The sequence below is a fragment of the Coregonus clupeaformis genome, chromosome 3 (genome assembly GCF_020615455.1).
Source record: "Coregonus clupeaformis isolate EN_2021a chromosome 3, ASM2061545v1, whole genome shotgun sequence".
NCBI lineage: Eukaryota > Metazoa > Chordata > Actinopteri > Salmoniformes > Salmonidae > Coregonus > Coregonus clupeaformis.
The window spans coordinates 2474474-2489786 of NC_059194.1; the positions used below are offsets into that span (position 1 = coordinate 2474474).

The following is a 15313-nucleotide window of genomic DNA, read 5'->3' on the forward strand; positions in this document are numbered from 1 at the left end:
CATCACAAAGATATGTTTTCTGGATGGGTAGGACCTCAGCCGTACAATCGAATACATTTCCATTGTAGCCGTTCTACAGCACTGTTCCATTATTGATTATAAACGGATAAATTATTGATATTGATAATCATCAGCGACCATACAAGGGTAAAGCCAGAAACAAGTCTAGATTCCTAGGTGGACGGACTAGCTATGAAGGGCTATGAGCCTATGACCTCCCTTACCCTCAATCAAATACATCTCCTCTTTCTGTATGTTACTGTTTAATTATTTAATGATAAAACACCAAAGAAACCAACCCAGATGTTCAGTATAGTATGTAGTGTGTAGACCCAGGTGGTCAATAATGAGAAAACGTCTCCATACCTAGGTAGACTGAAAGGCTATGACTCCATACCTAAGTAGACCGAAAGGCCATGACTCCGTACCTAGGTAGACTGAAAGGCTATGACTCCATACCTAAGTAGACCGAAAGGCCATGACTCCGTACCTAGGTAGACTGAAAGGTTATGACTCCATACCTAGGTACACTGAAAGGCTATGACTCCATAACTAGGTAGACTGAAAGGCTATGACTCCATACCTAAGTAGACCGAAAGGCCATGACTCCGTACCTAGGTAGACTGAAAGGCTATGACTCCATACCTAAGTAGACCGAAAGGCTATGACTCCGTACCTAGGTAGACTGAAAGGTTATGACTCCATACCTAGGTACACTGAAAGGCTATGACTCCATAACTAGGTAGACTGAAAGGCTATGACTCCATACCTAAGTAGACCGAAAGGCTATGACTCCGTACCTAGGTAGACTGAAAGGTTATGACTCCATACCTAGGTACACTGAAAGGTTATGACTCCATACCTAGGTACACTGAAAGGCTATGACTCCATACCTAAGTAGACCGAAAGGCCATGACTCCGTACCTAGGTACACTGAAAGGCTATGACTCCATAACTAGGTAGACTGAAATGCTATGACATTCCTCACTCTCAATCAACTACCTAGCCTCGGTTTCTCCTACAGAGCTTTACTTATTGATCACAACCAATCAATGAAAGATACTGATAATCATCACAGACCATGAAAGGCTAGAGAACCCAACACGGTTATTGGTAACCATCAAAAGCTATGAAATCCCTTACCGCAGTCCGTAGAGCACGGTGCCGTCCGGGTGCAGTCGGATCATTCTGTTCTTGACCGTGACGCCGTGGACGAAGGACTTTTTATCGTTGAGGAAGTAGGTGTCGGGAACCCAGAGCGAGTCGGCTACCCTGTTATCCAGCGTCAGGTTGAGGGCTATCTCAGAGTAGGACAGACGCTTGTCCCGCCAGGCCTGCTGGAAGTACATGGTCAACGTGTAGTCCTGGAGGAGGAGGAGGAGGAGAGTGGATAAACCTACTGGACTGTACATCTCATAACACAAAAGTCAGAAATTCACGTAGTTGACTATCTTTATTAGATGATAACGGATTACATTTAATTCTGAATACATTTGGGGCGTTTTGTCATTTCAGTATTTGGGGCGTTTTATTTTCTAAGAAATTAGTCTTAGGATAGATATGTAGTAATATATTAGATGACTTCATACAGCTCTCTCTCTCTCTCTCTCTCTCTCTCTCTCTCTCTCTCTCTCTCTCTCTCTCTCTCTCTCTCTCTCTCTCTCTCTCTCTCTCTCTCTCTCTCTCTTTTTCTCTTTTTTTTCTCTCTCTCTCTCTCTCTCTCTCTCTCTCTCTCTCTCTCTCTCTCTCTCTCTCTCTCTCTCTCTCTCTCTCTCTCTCTCTCTCTCTCTCTCTCTCTCTCTCTCACACACATACAGTCTAGCGGAAGAGCAGATGGTTGAGGAACTCCATGGTTTATGACAATACTACTATTATTACAATACCTCCCTCCCTTTAATCCATCCGTCCATCCTTCACTCTATCCATCACTCCCTCACGCTTCCCTACTCTTTACAGACCCAATAAAGTACTCCAGCTGGGGCTCTCTCTCGCTCTCTCTCTCTCAATTTAAGGGGCTTTATTGGCATGGGAAACATATGTTAACATTGCCAAAGCAAGTGAAAAATAAAATAACCAAAAGTGAAATAAACAATAAAAAAATGAACAGTAAACATTACACTCACAAAAGTTCCAAAATAATAAAGATATTTCAAATGTCATATTATGTCTATATACAGTGTTGCAACGATGTGCAAATGTCTCTCCCTCTCTCCTATTTGTAAGCCCTTACTACTGCAAACATACACAGTACACAGTCAGTATTTCCTGGTGGTTTCCCAGGTTTAAATTGGTCATCACCTCATTGCATACCAGTGGGCAATGTGCGAGGGCATTGATGACTAGAGATGGCATTGTATGCCCCCCACTCTCCTACCGTATACTAGTCCCCTATTCTACTCCATATATAAAACATAGGCAAACCTACACATGCTCACACTGCCAGTGAAACACAACATACGCATGTACATTACTGTACCTACTGTCGACGCTGCTCTCAAAATACATACACCCACCCACCAACTCACCCACTCACTCACTCACCCACCCAATCCCACCCACCCACTCACCCACTCACAGTACAACCCAGCAGAGAGAGCACTGCAGCGTGGTAGCATCATCTCTGTTACCGAGCAGATTGCAATAAAATAAATGCGCCGAATACAACAAGTGTAGACCTTACAGTGAAATGCTTACTTAACCAACAACGCAGTTTTAAGAAAAATAAGTGTTGAGTAAAAAACTGTTAAGTAAAAAATAAAAAATAAAAGAAATAGAAAATAATTAAAGAGCAGCAGTAAAATAAAATAACAGTAGCGAGGCTATATACAGGGGGTACCGGTACCGAGTCAATGTGCGGGGGCACAGGTTAGTCGAGGTAATTGAGGTAATATGTACATGTAGGTAGAGTTATGAAAGTGACTATGCATAGATAATAAACAGAGAATAGCAGCAGCGTAAAGGGGGGGTTATGGCTTGGGGGTAGAAGTCTTATGGCTTGGGGGTAGAAGCTGTTAAGAAGCCTTTTGGACCTAGACTTGGCGCTCCGGTACCGCTTGCCGTGCGGTAGCAGAGAGAACAGTCTATGACAAGAGTGGCTGGAGTCTTTGACAATTTTTAGGGCCTTCCTCTGACACCACCTGGTATAGAGGTCCTGGACGGCAGGAAGCTTGGCCCCAGTGATGTACTGGGCCGTACGCACTACCCTCTGTAGTGCCTTGCGGTCGGAGGCCGAGCAGCTGCCATACCAGGCAGTGATACAACCAGTCAGGATGCTCTCGATGGTGCAGCTGTAGAACTTTTTGAGGATCTGAGGACCACGCCAAATCTTTTTAGTCTCCATAGGGGGATAGGCTTTGTCGTGCCCTCTTCACGACTGTCTTGGTGTGTTTGGACCATGATAGTTTGTTGGTGATGTGGACACCAATCCTCTCCTTTGTCTTGATCACATTGAAGGAGAGGTTGTTATCCTGGCACCACACGGCCAGGTCTCTGACCTCCTCCCTATAGGCTGTCTCATCGTTGTCGGTGATCAGGCCTACCACTGTCATGTCGTCGGCAAACTTAATGATGGTGTTGGAGTCGTGCCTGGCCATGCAGTCATGGGTGAACAGGGAGTACAGGAGGGGACTGAGCACGCACCCCTGAGGGGCCCCCGTGTTGAGGATCAGTGTGGCAGATGTGTTGTTACCTACCCTTACCACCTGGGGGCGGCCCGTCAAGAAGTCCAGGATCCAGTTGCAGAGGGAGGTGTTTGGTCCCAGGATCCTTAGCTTAGTGATGAGTTTTGAGGGCACTATGGTGTTGAACGCTGAGCTGTAGTCAATGAATAGTCAAAGTGGAAAACATAACATGATACACATGAAGCCATTAAGCTTTTATCTACTTTATATCTACAGCACTTATCATTTATCTCCTCTGGTTGTGTTTTACCAACATGGTCTTTAATCGCTTTGGATTCAAAATATCCTCAATATATTGATGTTTTGCACATACAGTGAGGGAAAAAAGTATTTGATCCCCTGCTGATTTTGTACGTTTGCCAACTGACAAAGAAATGATCAGTCTATAATTTTAATGGTAGGTTTATTTGAACAGTGAGAGACAGAATAACAACAAAGAAATCAAGGAAAACACATGTCAAAAATGTTATAAATTGATATGCATTTTAATGAGGGAAATAAGTATTTGACCCCCTCTCAATCAGAAAGATTTCTGGCTCCCAGGTGTCTTTTATACAGGCAACGAGCTGAGATTAGGAGCACACTCTTAAAGGGAGAGCTCCTAATCTCAGCTTGTTACCTGTATAAAAGACACCTGTCCACAGAAGCAATCAATCAATCAGATTCCAAACTCTCCACCATGGCCAAGACCAAAGAGCTCTCCAAGGATGTCAGGGACAAGATTGTAGACTTACACAAGGCTGGAATGGGCTACAAGACCATCGCCAAGCAGCTTGGTGAGAAGGTGACAACAGTTGGTGTGATTATTCGCAAATGGAAGAAACACAAAATAACTGTCAATCTCCCTCAGCCCAGAACTACACAGGAGGATCTTGTCAATGATCTCAAGGCAGCTGGGACCATAGTCACCAATAAAACAATTGGTAACACACTACGCCGTGAAGGACTGAAATCCTGCAGCGCCCGCAAGGTCTCGCTGCTCAAGAAAGCACATATACAGGGCCGTCTGAAGTTTGCCAATGAACATACGAATGATTCAGAGGAGAACTGGGTGAAAGTGTTGTGGTCAAATGAGACCAAAATCGAGCTCTTTGGCATCAACTCAACTCGCCGTGTTTGGAGGAGGAGGAATGCTGCCTATGACCCCATGAACACCATCCCCACCGTCAAACATGGAGGTGGAAACATTATGCTTTGGGGGTGTTTTCTGCTAAGGGGACAGGACAACTTCACCGCATCAAAGGGACGATGGACGGGGCCATGTACCGTCAAATCTTGGGTGAGAACCTCCTTCCCTCAGCCAGGGCATTGAAAATGGGTCGTGGATGGGTATTCCAGCATGACAATGACCCAAAACACACAGCCAAGGCAACAAAGGAGTGGCTCAAGAAGAAGCACATTAAGGTCCTGGAGTGGCCTAGCCAGTCTCCAGACCTTAATCCCATAGAAATTCTGTGGAGGGAGCTGAACGTTCGAGTTGCCAAACGTCAGCCTTGAAACCTTAATGACTTGGAGAAGATCTGCAAAGAGGAGTGGAACAAAATCCCTCCTGAGATGTGTGCAAACCTGGTGGCCAACTACAAGAAACGTCTGACCTCTGTGATTGCCAACAAGGGTTTTGCCACCAAGGACTAAGTCATGTTTTGCAGAGGGGTCAAATACTTATTTCCCTCATTAAAATGCAAATCAATTTACAACATTTTTGACATGCGTTTTTCTGGATTTTGTTGTTGTTATTCTGTCTCTCACTGTTCAAATAAACCTACCATTAAAATGATAGACTGATCATGTCTTTGTCAGTGGGCAAACGTACAAAATCAGCAGGGGATCAAATACTTTTTTCCCTCACTGTAAAATAATTGCTCATAATTTGTGCTATTCCCTTTGTAGTGCACTACAGCTCTATGGGCCCGGGTCAAAAGTAGTGCACTACTAAGGGAATAGGATGCCATTTGGGACGCAATCTTACTCAGTGTCTCCAGCTATCTCCAGTCCAAAGCGCCATCTCAGCTCTATGTTCTACTGTCCACAGCTCTATGCTCTACTGTCCACAGCTCTATGTTCTACTATCCACAGCTCTATGTTCTACTATCCACGGCTCTATGTTCTCCTGTCCACAGCTCTATGTTCTCCTATCCACAGCTCTATGTTCTCCTGTCCACAGCTCTATGTTCTCCTGTCCACAGCTCTATGTTCTCCTGTCCACAGCTCTATGTTCTACTATCCACAGCTCTATGTTCTACTGTCCACAGCTCTATGTTCTACTATCCACAGCTCTATGTTCTACTGTCCACAGCTCTATGTTCTACTATCCACAGCTCTATGTTCTCCTGTCCACAGCTCTATGTTCTCCTGTCCACAGCTCTATGTTCTACTATCCACAGCTCCATGTTCTACTGTCCACAGCTCTATGTTCTACTATCCACAGCTCCATGTTCTACTGTCCACAGCTCTATGTTCTACTATCCACAGCTCTATGCTCTACTGTCCACAGCTCTATGCTCTACTGTCCACAGCTCTATGCTCTACTGTCCACAGCTCTATGTTCTACTGTCCACAGCTCTATGTTCTACTATCCACAGCTCTATGTTCTCCTGTCCACAGCTCTATGTTCTCCTGTCCACAGCTCTATGTTCTACTATCCACAGCTCTATGTTCTACTGTCCACAGCTCTATGTTCTACTATCCACAGCTCTATGTTCTACTGTCCACAGCTCTATGTTCTCCTGTCCACAGCTCTATGTTCTACTGTCCACAGCTCTATGTTCTACTATCCACAGCTCTATGTTCTACTATCCACAGCTCTATGCTCTACTGTCCACAGCTCTATGTTCTACTGTCCACAGCTCTATGTTCTACTATCCACAGCTCCATGTTCTACTGTCCACAGCTCTATGTTCTACTGTCCACAGCTCTATGTTCTACTATCCACAGCTCTATGTTCTCCTGTCCACAGCTCTATGTTCTCCTGTCCACAGCTCTATGTTCTACTATCCACAGCTCTATGTTCTACTGTCCACAGCTCTATGTTCTACTATCCACAGCTCTATGTTCTACTGTCCACAGCTCTATGTTCTCCTGTCCACAGCTCTATGTTCTCCTGTCCACACTGATGATACGGCTTGACTCTCATTGTCTCTCACTGTCCATATACAGTCTTGGTGACTACAATTATAGTGTTGATACTGGGACAGTCTTCCCCTTCTGTCAAGTCAATTAAATAATTAAAGTAAACCAGATTGTACAGCAGAAAAGCCCTATGGCCACATTCATAGTAACATGATTATGTTTGATGGAGAGAGATGATTGATCCCTTCAATATGCTGTTGCTAAAATGACAGCAATAATCTCTCTCTCTCTCTCTCTCTCTCTCTCTCTCTCTCTCTCTCTCTCTCTCTCTCTCTCTCTCTCTCTCTCTCTCTCTCTCTCTCTCTCTCTCTCTCTCTCTCTCTCTCTCTCTCTCTCTCTCTCTCTCTCTCTCTCTCTCTCTCTCTCTCTCTCTCTCTCTCTCTCTCTCTCTCTCTCTCTCTCTCTCTCTCTCTCTCTCTCTCTCTCTCTCTCTCTCTCTCTCTCTCTCTCTCTCTCTCACTCTCACTCTCAGCAATGGTTCATAATGAGCACTGAAAAATTATATATATACAGCGCGTTCAGAAAGCATTCAGACCCCTTGACTTTTTCCACATTTTGTTACGTTACAGCCTTATTCTAAAATTGATTAAATAAATAAAAATCCTCATCAATCTACACACATTACCCCATAATGGCAAAGCAAAAACAGGTTTTTAGAAATGTTTGCAAATGTATTAAAAATAAAAAAAACAGAGACCCTTTGCTCTGAGACTCGAAATTGAGCTCAGGTTCATCCTGTTTCCATTGATCATCCTTGAGATGTTTCTACAACTTGATTGGAGTCCACCTGTGGTCAATTCAATTGATTGGACATGATTTGGAAAGGCACACACCTGTCTATATAAGGTCCCACAGTGGACAGTGCATGTCAGAGCAAAAACCAAGCCATGAGGTCGAAGGAATTGTCCGTAAAGCTCAGAGACAGGATTGTGTCGAGGCACAGATCTGGGGAAGGGTACCAAAATATTTCTGCAGCATTGAAGGTCCCCAAGAACACAGTGGCCTCAATCATTCTTAAATGGAAGAAGTTTGGAACCACCAAGACTCTTCCTAGAGCTGGCCGCCTGGCCAAACTGAGCAATCGGGGGTGAAGGGCCTTGGTCAGACGATGGTCACTCTGACAGAGCTCCAGAGTTCCTCTGTGGAGATGGGAGAACCTTCCAGAAGGACAACCATCTCTGCAGCGCTCCAGTGTGTGTGAGTGGCCAGACGGAAGCCACTCCTCAGTAAAAGGCACATGACAGCCTTCTTGGTTTGCCAAAAGGCACCTAAAGGACTCTCAGACCATGAGAAACAAGATTCTCTGGTCTGATGTAACCAAGATTGAATTATTTGGCCTGAATGCCAAGCATCACATCTGGAGGAAACCTGGCACCATCCCTACGGTGAAGCATGGTGGTGGCAGCATCATGCTGTGGGGATGTTTTCGGCGGCAGGGACTGGGAGACTAGTCAGGATCGAGGGAAAGATGAACAGAGTAAAGTACAGAGAGATCCTTGATGAAAACCTGCTCCAGAGCGCTCAGGACCTCAGACTGGGGGCGAAGGTTCACCTTCCAACAGGACAATGACCCTAAGCACACAGCCAACGCAGGAGTGGCTTTGGGACAAGTCTCTGAATGTCCTTGAGTGGCCCAGCCACAGCCCGGACTTGAACTTGGTGTAGGTGTGGTGTGGTGTGTGGTGTGGGTGTGGTGTGGTGTGGTGTGGTGTGGTGTGGTGTAGGTGTGGTGTGGGTGTGGGTGTGGGTGTGGGTGTTGTGTGGTGTGGTGTGGGTGTGGTGTGGTGTGGGTGTGGTGTGGTGTGGTGTGGTGTGGTGTGGTGTGGTGTGGGTGTGGGTGTGGGTGTGGGTGTGGGTGTTGTGTGGTGTGGTGTGGTGTGGTGTGGTGTGGTGTGGTGTAATAACAGCGACTCACAGATGCTCCTGTTTACCTCCTCTTTGACATCAATGGAGCGCCGCTCAGAAACACACACACACACACACACACACACACACACAGCTAGTCCCTCACTACTTTACTCTCAGGACCAAACTCACTGTCAATACAGCAGATTCTGTATGGTACAGAACTGAACCACTCTGTCAGTTTGTGTGTTTCTCTCTTAGTCCTGTGTGGTTAAAGCCTAGTGTTTATATCTGGGTTATATTATTGCTGCAATGCACATTTGCTTTTTATGCCTTCTTCCCACCCCTGATTTAGATACATTTTGGAGCATTTCACGTAATCATCATCTCCCACAGAGATCGACATAACGAGCTCTCCTCTCCTCTCCTCTCTCCAATATTACAGTCACACAGGAGATGGAGAGATGGGAGAGTTTGGTGGAAAGGAGGACAGCACAGCAGCTATACAATCTCCACAACATGATGACCAGCCACAGAGAGATTGTCCAATCAGAGAGTGTGATCAGTCTCAAAATACAATATGACCTTCAATACCCTTGTCACAAGTCCTTCACTAGAAAAGCGTAAGCCTTGCACTGAGAGTACATTGATCACCACAGAGGGAGAGAGAGAGAGATGGAAAGAGAAGGGAGAGAGAGGGGGAGAGAGATCAGCGAAAGAGAGGGAGAAATGCAATGTATTGTAAAGATTGACACATTCTATAAAACATGACTAGAATATATAAATGTGTTTAAACAAACAAGCTCCAACGCCTGCTATTGAGACCATCAAGGTTGGTTGCACAGTGACAACGACCGTCCCAGCTACACATATCCTTCCTTCCAGGCTAACAAAGCCAGATTAAGAACCTGAGAGAATGACAGGAAATACATTAGACTCATGCACCATGCACCATAACCAGCATTACCACCAATACCAGCATTACCACCAATACCACCAATACCAGCATTACCAGCATTACATCAAGACTGACAACCAGCATAGAGGGTTAACTAGATTAGAGGTATGCCTGGGCTATTCTATGGACAAGGAGTAACCCTACAAAACATTTGTTTCTCCAGAAATTATAAATAAGTGTAAACTATAAAATATATCCCGCTGGGGTCACCAATACGAAAATATATGCATACACTGTTGCTTTGGCTGAAAGTCTCTGCAAAATGTCATAAAATAATAGTATTATATTTAAATGGAACTAGATTAAACCACTTCAGTATAATACCACTACAATAACATTATAAGGAACCAATAAAATGGATATAAAACTAAAATAAATCTATAACAGCAATAAAATGATAATAAATCAATGATGTGTTCAGTGACCCTAATCTCAGGTCAACCTATGGCTCACACTAAGGGTCCCAGTTACAAGGCTTCACCTCCTCTCCTCTCCTCCCCCCCTCTCCTCTCCTCTCCTCTCCTCTCCCTCTCCTCCTCTCCTCTCCTCTCCTCTCCTCTCCTCTCCTCTCCCCTCTCCTCTCCTCCTCCCCCCACTCCTCCCCCCTCTCCTCTCTCTCCTCTCCTCTCCTCTCCTCTCCTCTCTTCTCTTCTCTTCTCCTCTCCCTCTCTTCTCCTCTCCTCTCCTCTTCTCCCCCTCTCTTCTCCTCTCCTCTCCCCTTCTCCCCCTCTCCTCTCCTCTTCTCCCCCTCTCTTCTCCTCTTTTATTTTTTTATACTCCTCTTCCTTTATTTAACCAGGGAAGTCCTTTATTTAACCAGGGACGGCCTTTATTTAACCAGGGAAGTCCTTTATTTAACCAGGGACGGCCTTTATTTAACCAAGGAAGTCCTTTATTTAACCAGGGAAGTCCTTTATTTAACCAGGGACGGCCTTTATTTAACCAAGAAAGTTCTTTATTTAACCAGGGAAATCCTTTATTTAGCCAGGGAAGTCCTTTATTTAGCCAGGGAAATCCTTTATTTAGCCAGGGAAGTCCTTTATTTAACCAGGGAAATCCTTTATTTAGCCAGGGAAGTCCTTTATTTAACCAGGGAAGTCCTTTATTTAACCAGGGAAGTCCTTTATTTAACCAGGGACAGCCTTTATTTAACCAAGGAAGTCCTTTATATACCCAGGGAAGTGACTTTATTTAACCAAGGAAGTCCTTTATTTAGCCAGGGAAGTCCTTTATTTAACCAGGGACGGCCTTTATTTAACCAAGGAAGTCCTTTATTTAACCAGGGAAGTCCTTTATTTAACCAGGGACGGCCTTTATTTAACCAAGAAAGTTCTTTATTTAGCCAGGGAAATCCTTTATTTAGCCAGGGAAGTCCTTTATTTAGCCAGGGAAATCCTTTATTTAGCCAGGGAAGTCCTTTATTTAACCAGGGATGGCCTTTAATTAACCAGGGTAGTCCTTTATTTAGCCAGGGAAATCCTTTATTTAACCAGGGAAGTGCTTTATTTAGCCAGGGAAATCTTTTATTTAGCCAGGAAAATCCTTTATTTAGCCAGGGAAGTCCTTTATTTAACCAGGGATGGCCTTTAATTAACCAGGGTAGTCCTTTATTTAACCAGGGACAGGCTTTATTTAACAAGGAAGTGCTTTATTTAGCCAGGGAAATCCTTTATTTAGCCAGGGAAGTCCTTTATTTAACCAGGGAAGTCCTTTATTTAACCAGGGAAGTCCTTTATTTAACCAGGGAAGTCCTTTATTTAACCAGGGACAGCCTTTATTTAACCAAGGAAGTCTGTTATATACCCAGGGACGGCCTTTATTTAACCAAGGAAGTCCTTTATTTAGCCAGGGAAATCCTTTATTTAGCCATGGAATTCCTTTATTTAACCAGGGATGGCCTTTATTTAACCAAGAAAGTTATTTATTTAACCAGGGAAATCCTTTATTTAGCCAGGGAAGTCCTTTATTTAGCCAGGGAAATCCTTTATTTAGCCAGGGAAGTCCTTTATTTAACCAGGGTAGTCCTTTATTTAGCCAGGGAAGTCCTTTATTTAGCCAGGGAAGTCCTTTATTTAAACAGGGACAGCCTTTATTTAACCAGGGTAGTCCTTTATTTAGACAGGGAAGTCCTTTATTTAGCCAGGGAAGTCCTTTATTTAGCCAGGGAAGTCCTTTATTTAGCCAGGGAAGTCCTTTATTTAACCAGGGAAGTCCTTTATTTAGCCAGGGAAGTCCTTTATTTAACCAGGGAAGTCCTTTATTTAACCAGGGAAGTCCTTTATTTAACCAGGGACTGCCTTTATTTAACCAAGGAAGTCCTTTATTTAACCAGGGAAGTCCTTTATTTAACCAGGGAAGTCCTTTATATACCCAGGGACAGACTTTATTTAACCAAGGAAGTCCTTTATTTAACCAGGGAAGTCCTTTATTTAACCAGGGACGGCCTTTATTTAACCAGTGACGGCCTTTATTTAACCAGGGACTGCCTTTATTTAGCCAGGGAAGTGCTTTATTTATTCAGGGAAATCCTTTATTTAGCCAGGGAAATCCTTTATTTAGCCAGGAAAGTCCTTTATTTAACCAGGGATGGCCTTTAATTAACCAGGGTAGTCCTTTATTTAACTAGGGACAGGCTTTATTTAACCAAGGAAGTGCTTTATTTAGCCAGGGAAATCCTTTATTTAGCCAGGGAAGTCCTTTATTTAACCAGGGAAGTCCTTTATTTAACCAGGGAAGTCCTTTATTTAACCAGGGACAGCCTTTATTTAACCAAGGAAGTCCGTTATATACCCAGGGACGGCCTTTATTTAACCAAGGAAGTCCTTTATTTAGCCAGGGAAATCCTTTATTTAGCCAGGGAATTCCTTTATTTAACCAGGGAAGCCCTTTATTTAACCAGGGAAGTCCTTTATTTAACCAGGGATGGCCTTTATTTAACCAAGAAAGTTATTTATTTAACCAGGGAAATCATTTATTTAGCCAGGGAAGTCCTTTATTTAGCCAGGGAAATCCTTTATTTAGCCAGGGAAGTCCTTTATTTAACCAGGGTAGTCCTTTATTTAGCCAGGGAAGTCCTTTATTTAGCCAGGGAAGTCCTTTATTTAACCAGGGACGGCCTTTATTTAACCAGGGTAGTCCTTTATTTAGCCAGGGAAGTCCTTTATTTAGCCAGGGAAGTCCTTTATTTAGCCAGGGAAGTCCTTTATTTAGCCAGGGAAGTCCTTTATTTAACCAGGGAAGTCCTTTATTTAACCAGGGAAGTCCTTTATTTAACCAGGGACAGCCTTTATTTAACCAAGGAAGTCCTTTATATACCCAGGGACGGCCTTTATTTAACCAAGGAAGTCCTTTATTTAGCCAGGGAAGTCCTTTATTTAACCAGGGACGGCCTTTATTTAACCAAGGAAGTCCTTTATTTAGCCAGGGAAGTCCTTTATTTAACCAGGGACGGCCTTTATTTAACCAAGGAAGTCCTTTATTTAACCAAGGAAGTCCTTTATTTAGCCAGGGAAGTCCTTTATTTAGCCAGGGAAGTTCTTTATTTAGCCAGGGAAGTCCTTTATTTAACCAGGGAACTCCTTTATTTAACCAGGGAACTCCTTTATTTAACCAGGGAACTCCTTTATTTAACCAGGGACAGCCTTTATTTAACCAAGGAAGTCCTTTATATACCCAGGGACGGCCTTTATTTAACCAAGGAAGTCCTTTATTTAGCCAGGGAAGTCCTTTATTTAACCAGGGAAGTCCTTTATTTAACCAGGGAAGTCCTTTATTTAACCAGGGAAGTCCTTTATTTAACCAGGGAAATCCTTTATTTAGCCAGGGAAGTCCTTTATTTAACCAGGGAAGTCCTTTATTTAACCAGGGAAGTCCTTTATTTAGCCAGGGAAGTCCTTTATTTAACCAGGGAAAGTCCTTTATTTAACCAGGGAAGTCCTTTATTTAGCCAGGGACGGCCTTTATTTAACCAGGGAAGTCCTTTATTTAGCCAGGGAAGTCCTTTATTTAGCCAGGGAAGTCCTTTATTTAGCCAGGGAAGTCCTTTATGTATCCAGGGAAGTCCTTTATTTAGCCAGGGAAGTCCTTTATTTAGTCAGGGAAGTCAAGTGTAATGTTTACTGTTAATTTTTGTAAATTGTTTATTTCACTTTTGTTTATTATCTATTTCACTTGCTTTGGCAATGTAAACATATGTTTCCAATGGGTTAGCTAAATGCACTGCGTTTACAAATGTCCTTGTGGTGGTGAGCTAAGGGGATGTTCGCGGTGGCTGGTTAAGTATACATCTCAAATGGAACAGTCAGGGTCAAGGGGGAGCCTTCCTGCCTGCTAGCCATCTATACCCCTGGGGCCTTCACAACACAACACTAGCCACTCACTGTTCTCTACCCATCTATACCCCTGGGGCCTTCCATAACACAACACTAGCCACACTGTTATCTAGCCATCTATACCCCTGGGGCCTTCCACAACACAACACTAGCCACACACTGTTATCTAGCCATCTATACCCCTGGGGCCTTCCATAACACAACACTAGCCACACTGTTATCTAGCCATCTATACCCCTGGGGCCTTCCACAACACAACACTAGCCACACTGTTATCTAGCCATCTATACCCCTGGGGCCTTCCATAACACAACACTAGCCACACTGTTATCTAGCCATCTATACCCCTGGGGCCTTCCACAACACAACACTAGCCACACTGTTATCTAGCCATCTATACCCCTGGGGCCTTCCATAACACAACACTAGCCACACACTGTTATCTAGCCATCTATACCCCTGGGGCCTTCCACAACACAACACTAGCCACACACTGTTATCTAGCCATCTATACCCCTGGGGCCTTCCATAACACAACACTAGCCACACTGTTATCTAGCCATCTATACCCCTGGGGCCTTCCATAACACAACACTAGCCACACTGTTATCTAGCCATCTATACCCCTGGGGCCTTCCATAACACAACACTAGCCACACTGTTATCTAGCCATCTATACCCCTGATACTTTTCACAACACAACACTAGCCACTCACTGTTATCTAGCCATATATACCCCTGAGGCTTTTCACAACACAACACTAGCCACACTGTTATCTAGCCATCTATACCACTGGGGCCTTCCACAACACAACACTAGCCACTCACTGTTATCTAGCCATCTATACCCCTGGGGCCTTCCATAACACAACACTAGCCACTCACTGTTATCTAGCCATCTATACCCCTGGGGCCTTCCACAACACAACACTAGCCACACACTGTTATCTAGCCATCTATACCCCTGGGGCCTTCCACAACACAACACTAGCCACTCACTGTTATCTAGCCATCTATACCCCTGGGGCCTTCCACAACACAACACTAGCCACACTGTTATCTAGCCATCTATACCCCTGGGGCCTTCCATAACACAACACTAGCCACACTGTTATCTAGCCATCTATACCCCTGGGGCCTTCCACAACACAACACTAGCCACCCACTGTTATCTAGCCATCTATACCCCTGGGGCCTTCCATAACACAACACTAGCCACACTGTTATCTAGCCATCTATACCCCTGGGGCCTTCCATAACACAACACTAGCCACCCACTGTTATCTAGCCATCTATACCCCTGGGGCCTTCCACAACACAACACTAGCCACACTGTTATCTAGCCATCTATACCCCTGGGGCCTTCCATA

At 44.2% G+C, this 15313-nt stretch overlaps 1 protein-coding gene across 2 annotated transcripts in view; it reads right to left on the reverse strand.

Annotated features, from left to right (window-relative positions):
* Positions 1 to 15313, reverse strand: part of LOC121538981 (gamma-aminobutyric acid receptor subunit beta-2) — an 89844-nt gene that overhangs the window by 58580 nt on the left and 15951 nt on the right. For both annotated transcript variants that reach the window (XM_041847153.2, XM_041847146.2), the window contains exon 4: positions 1144 to 1364. In XM_041847153.2, coding sequence (XP_041703087.1) covers positions 1144 to 1364 — 221 coding nt within the window. The remainder of the gene's footprint in view (positions 1 to 1143; positions 1365 to 15313) is intronic.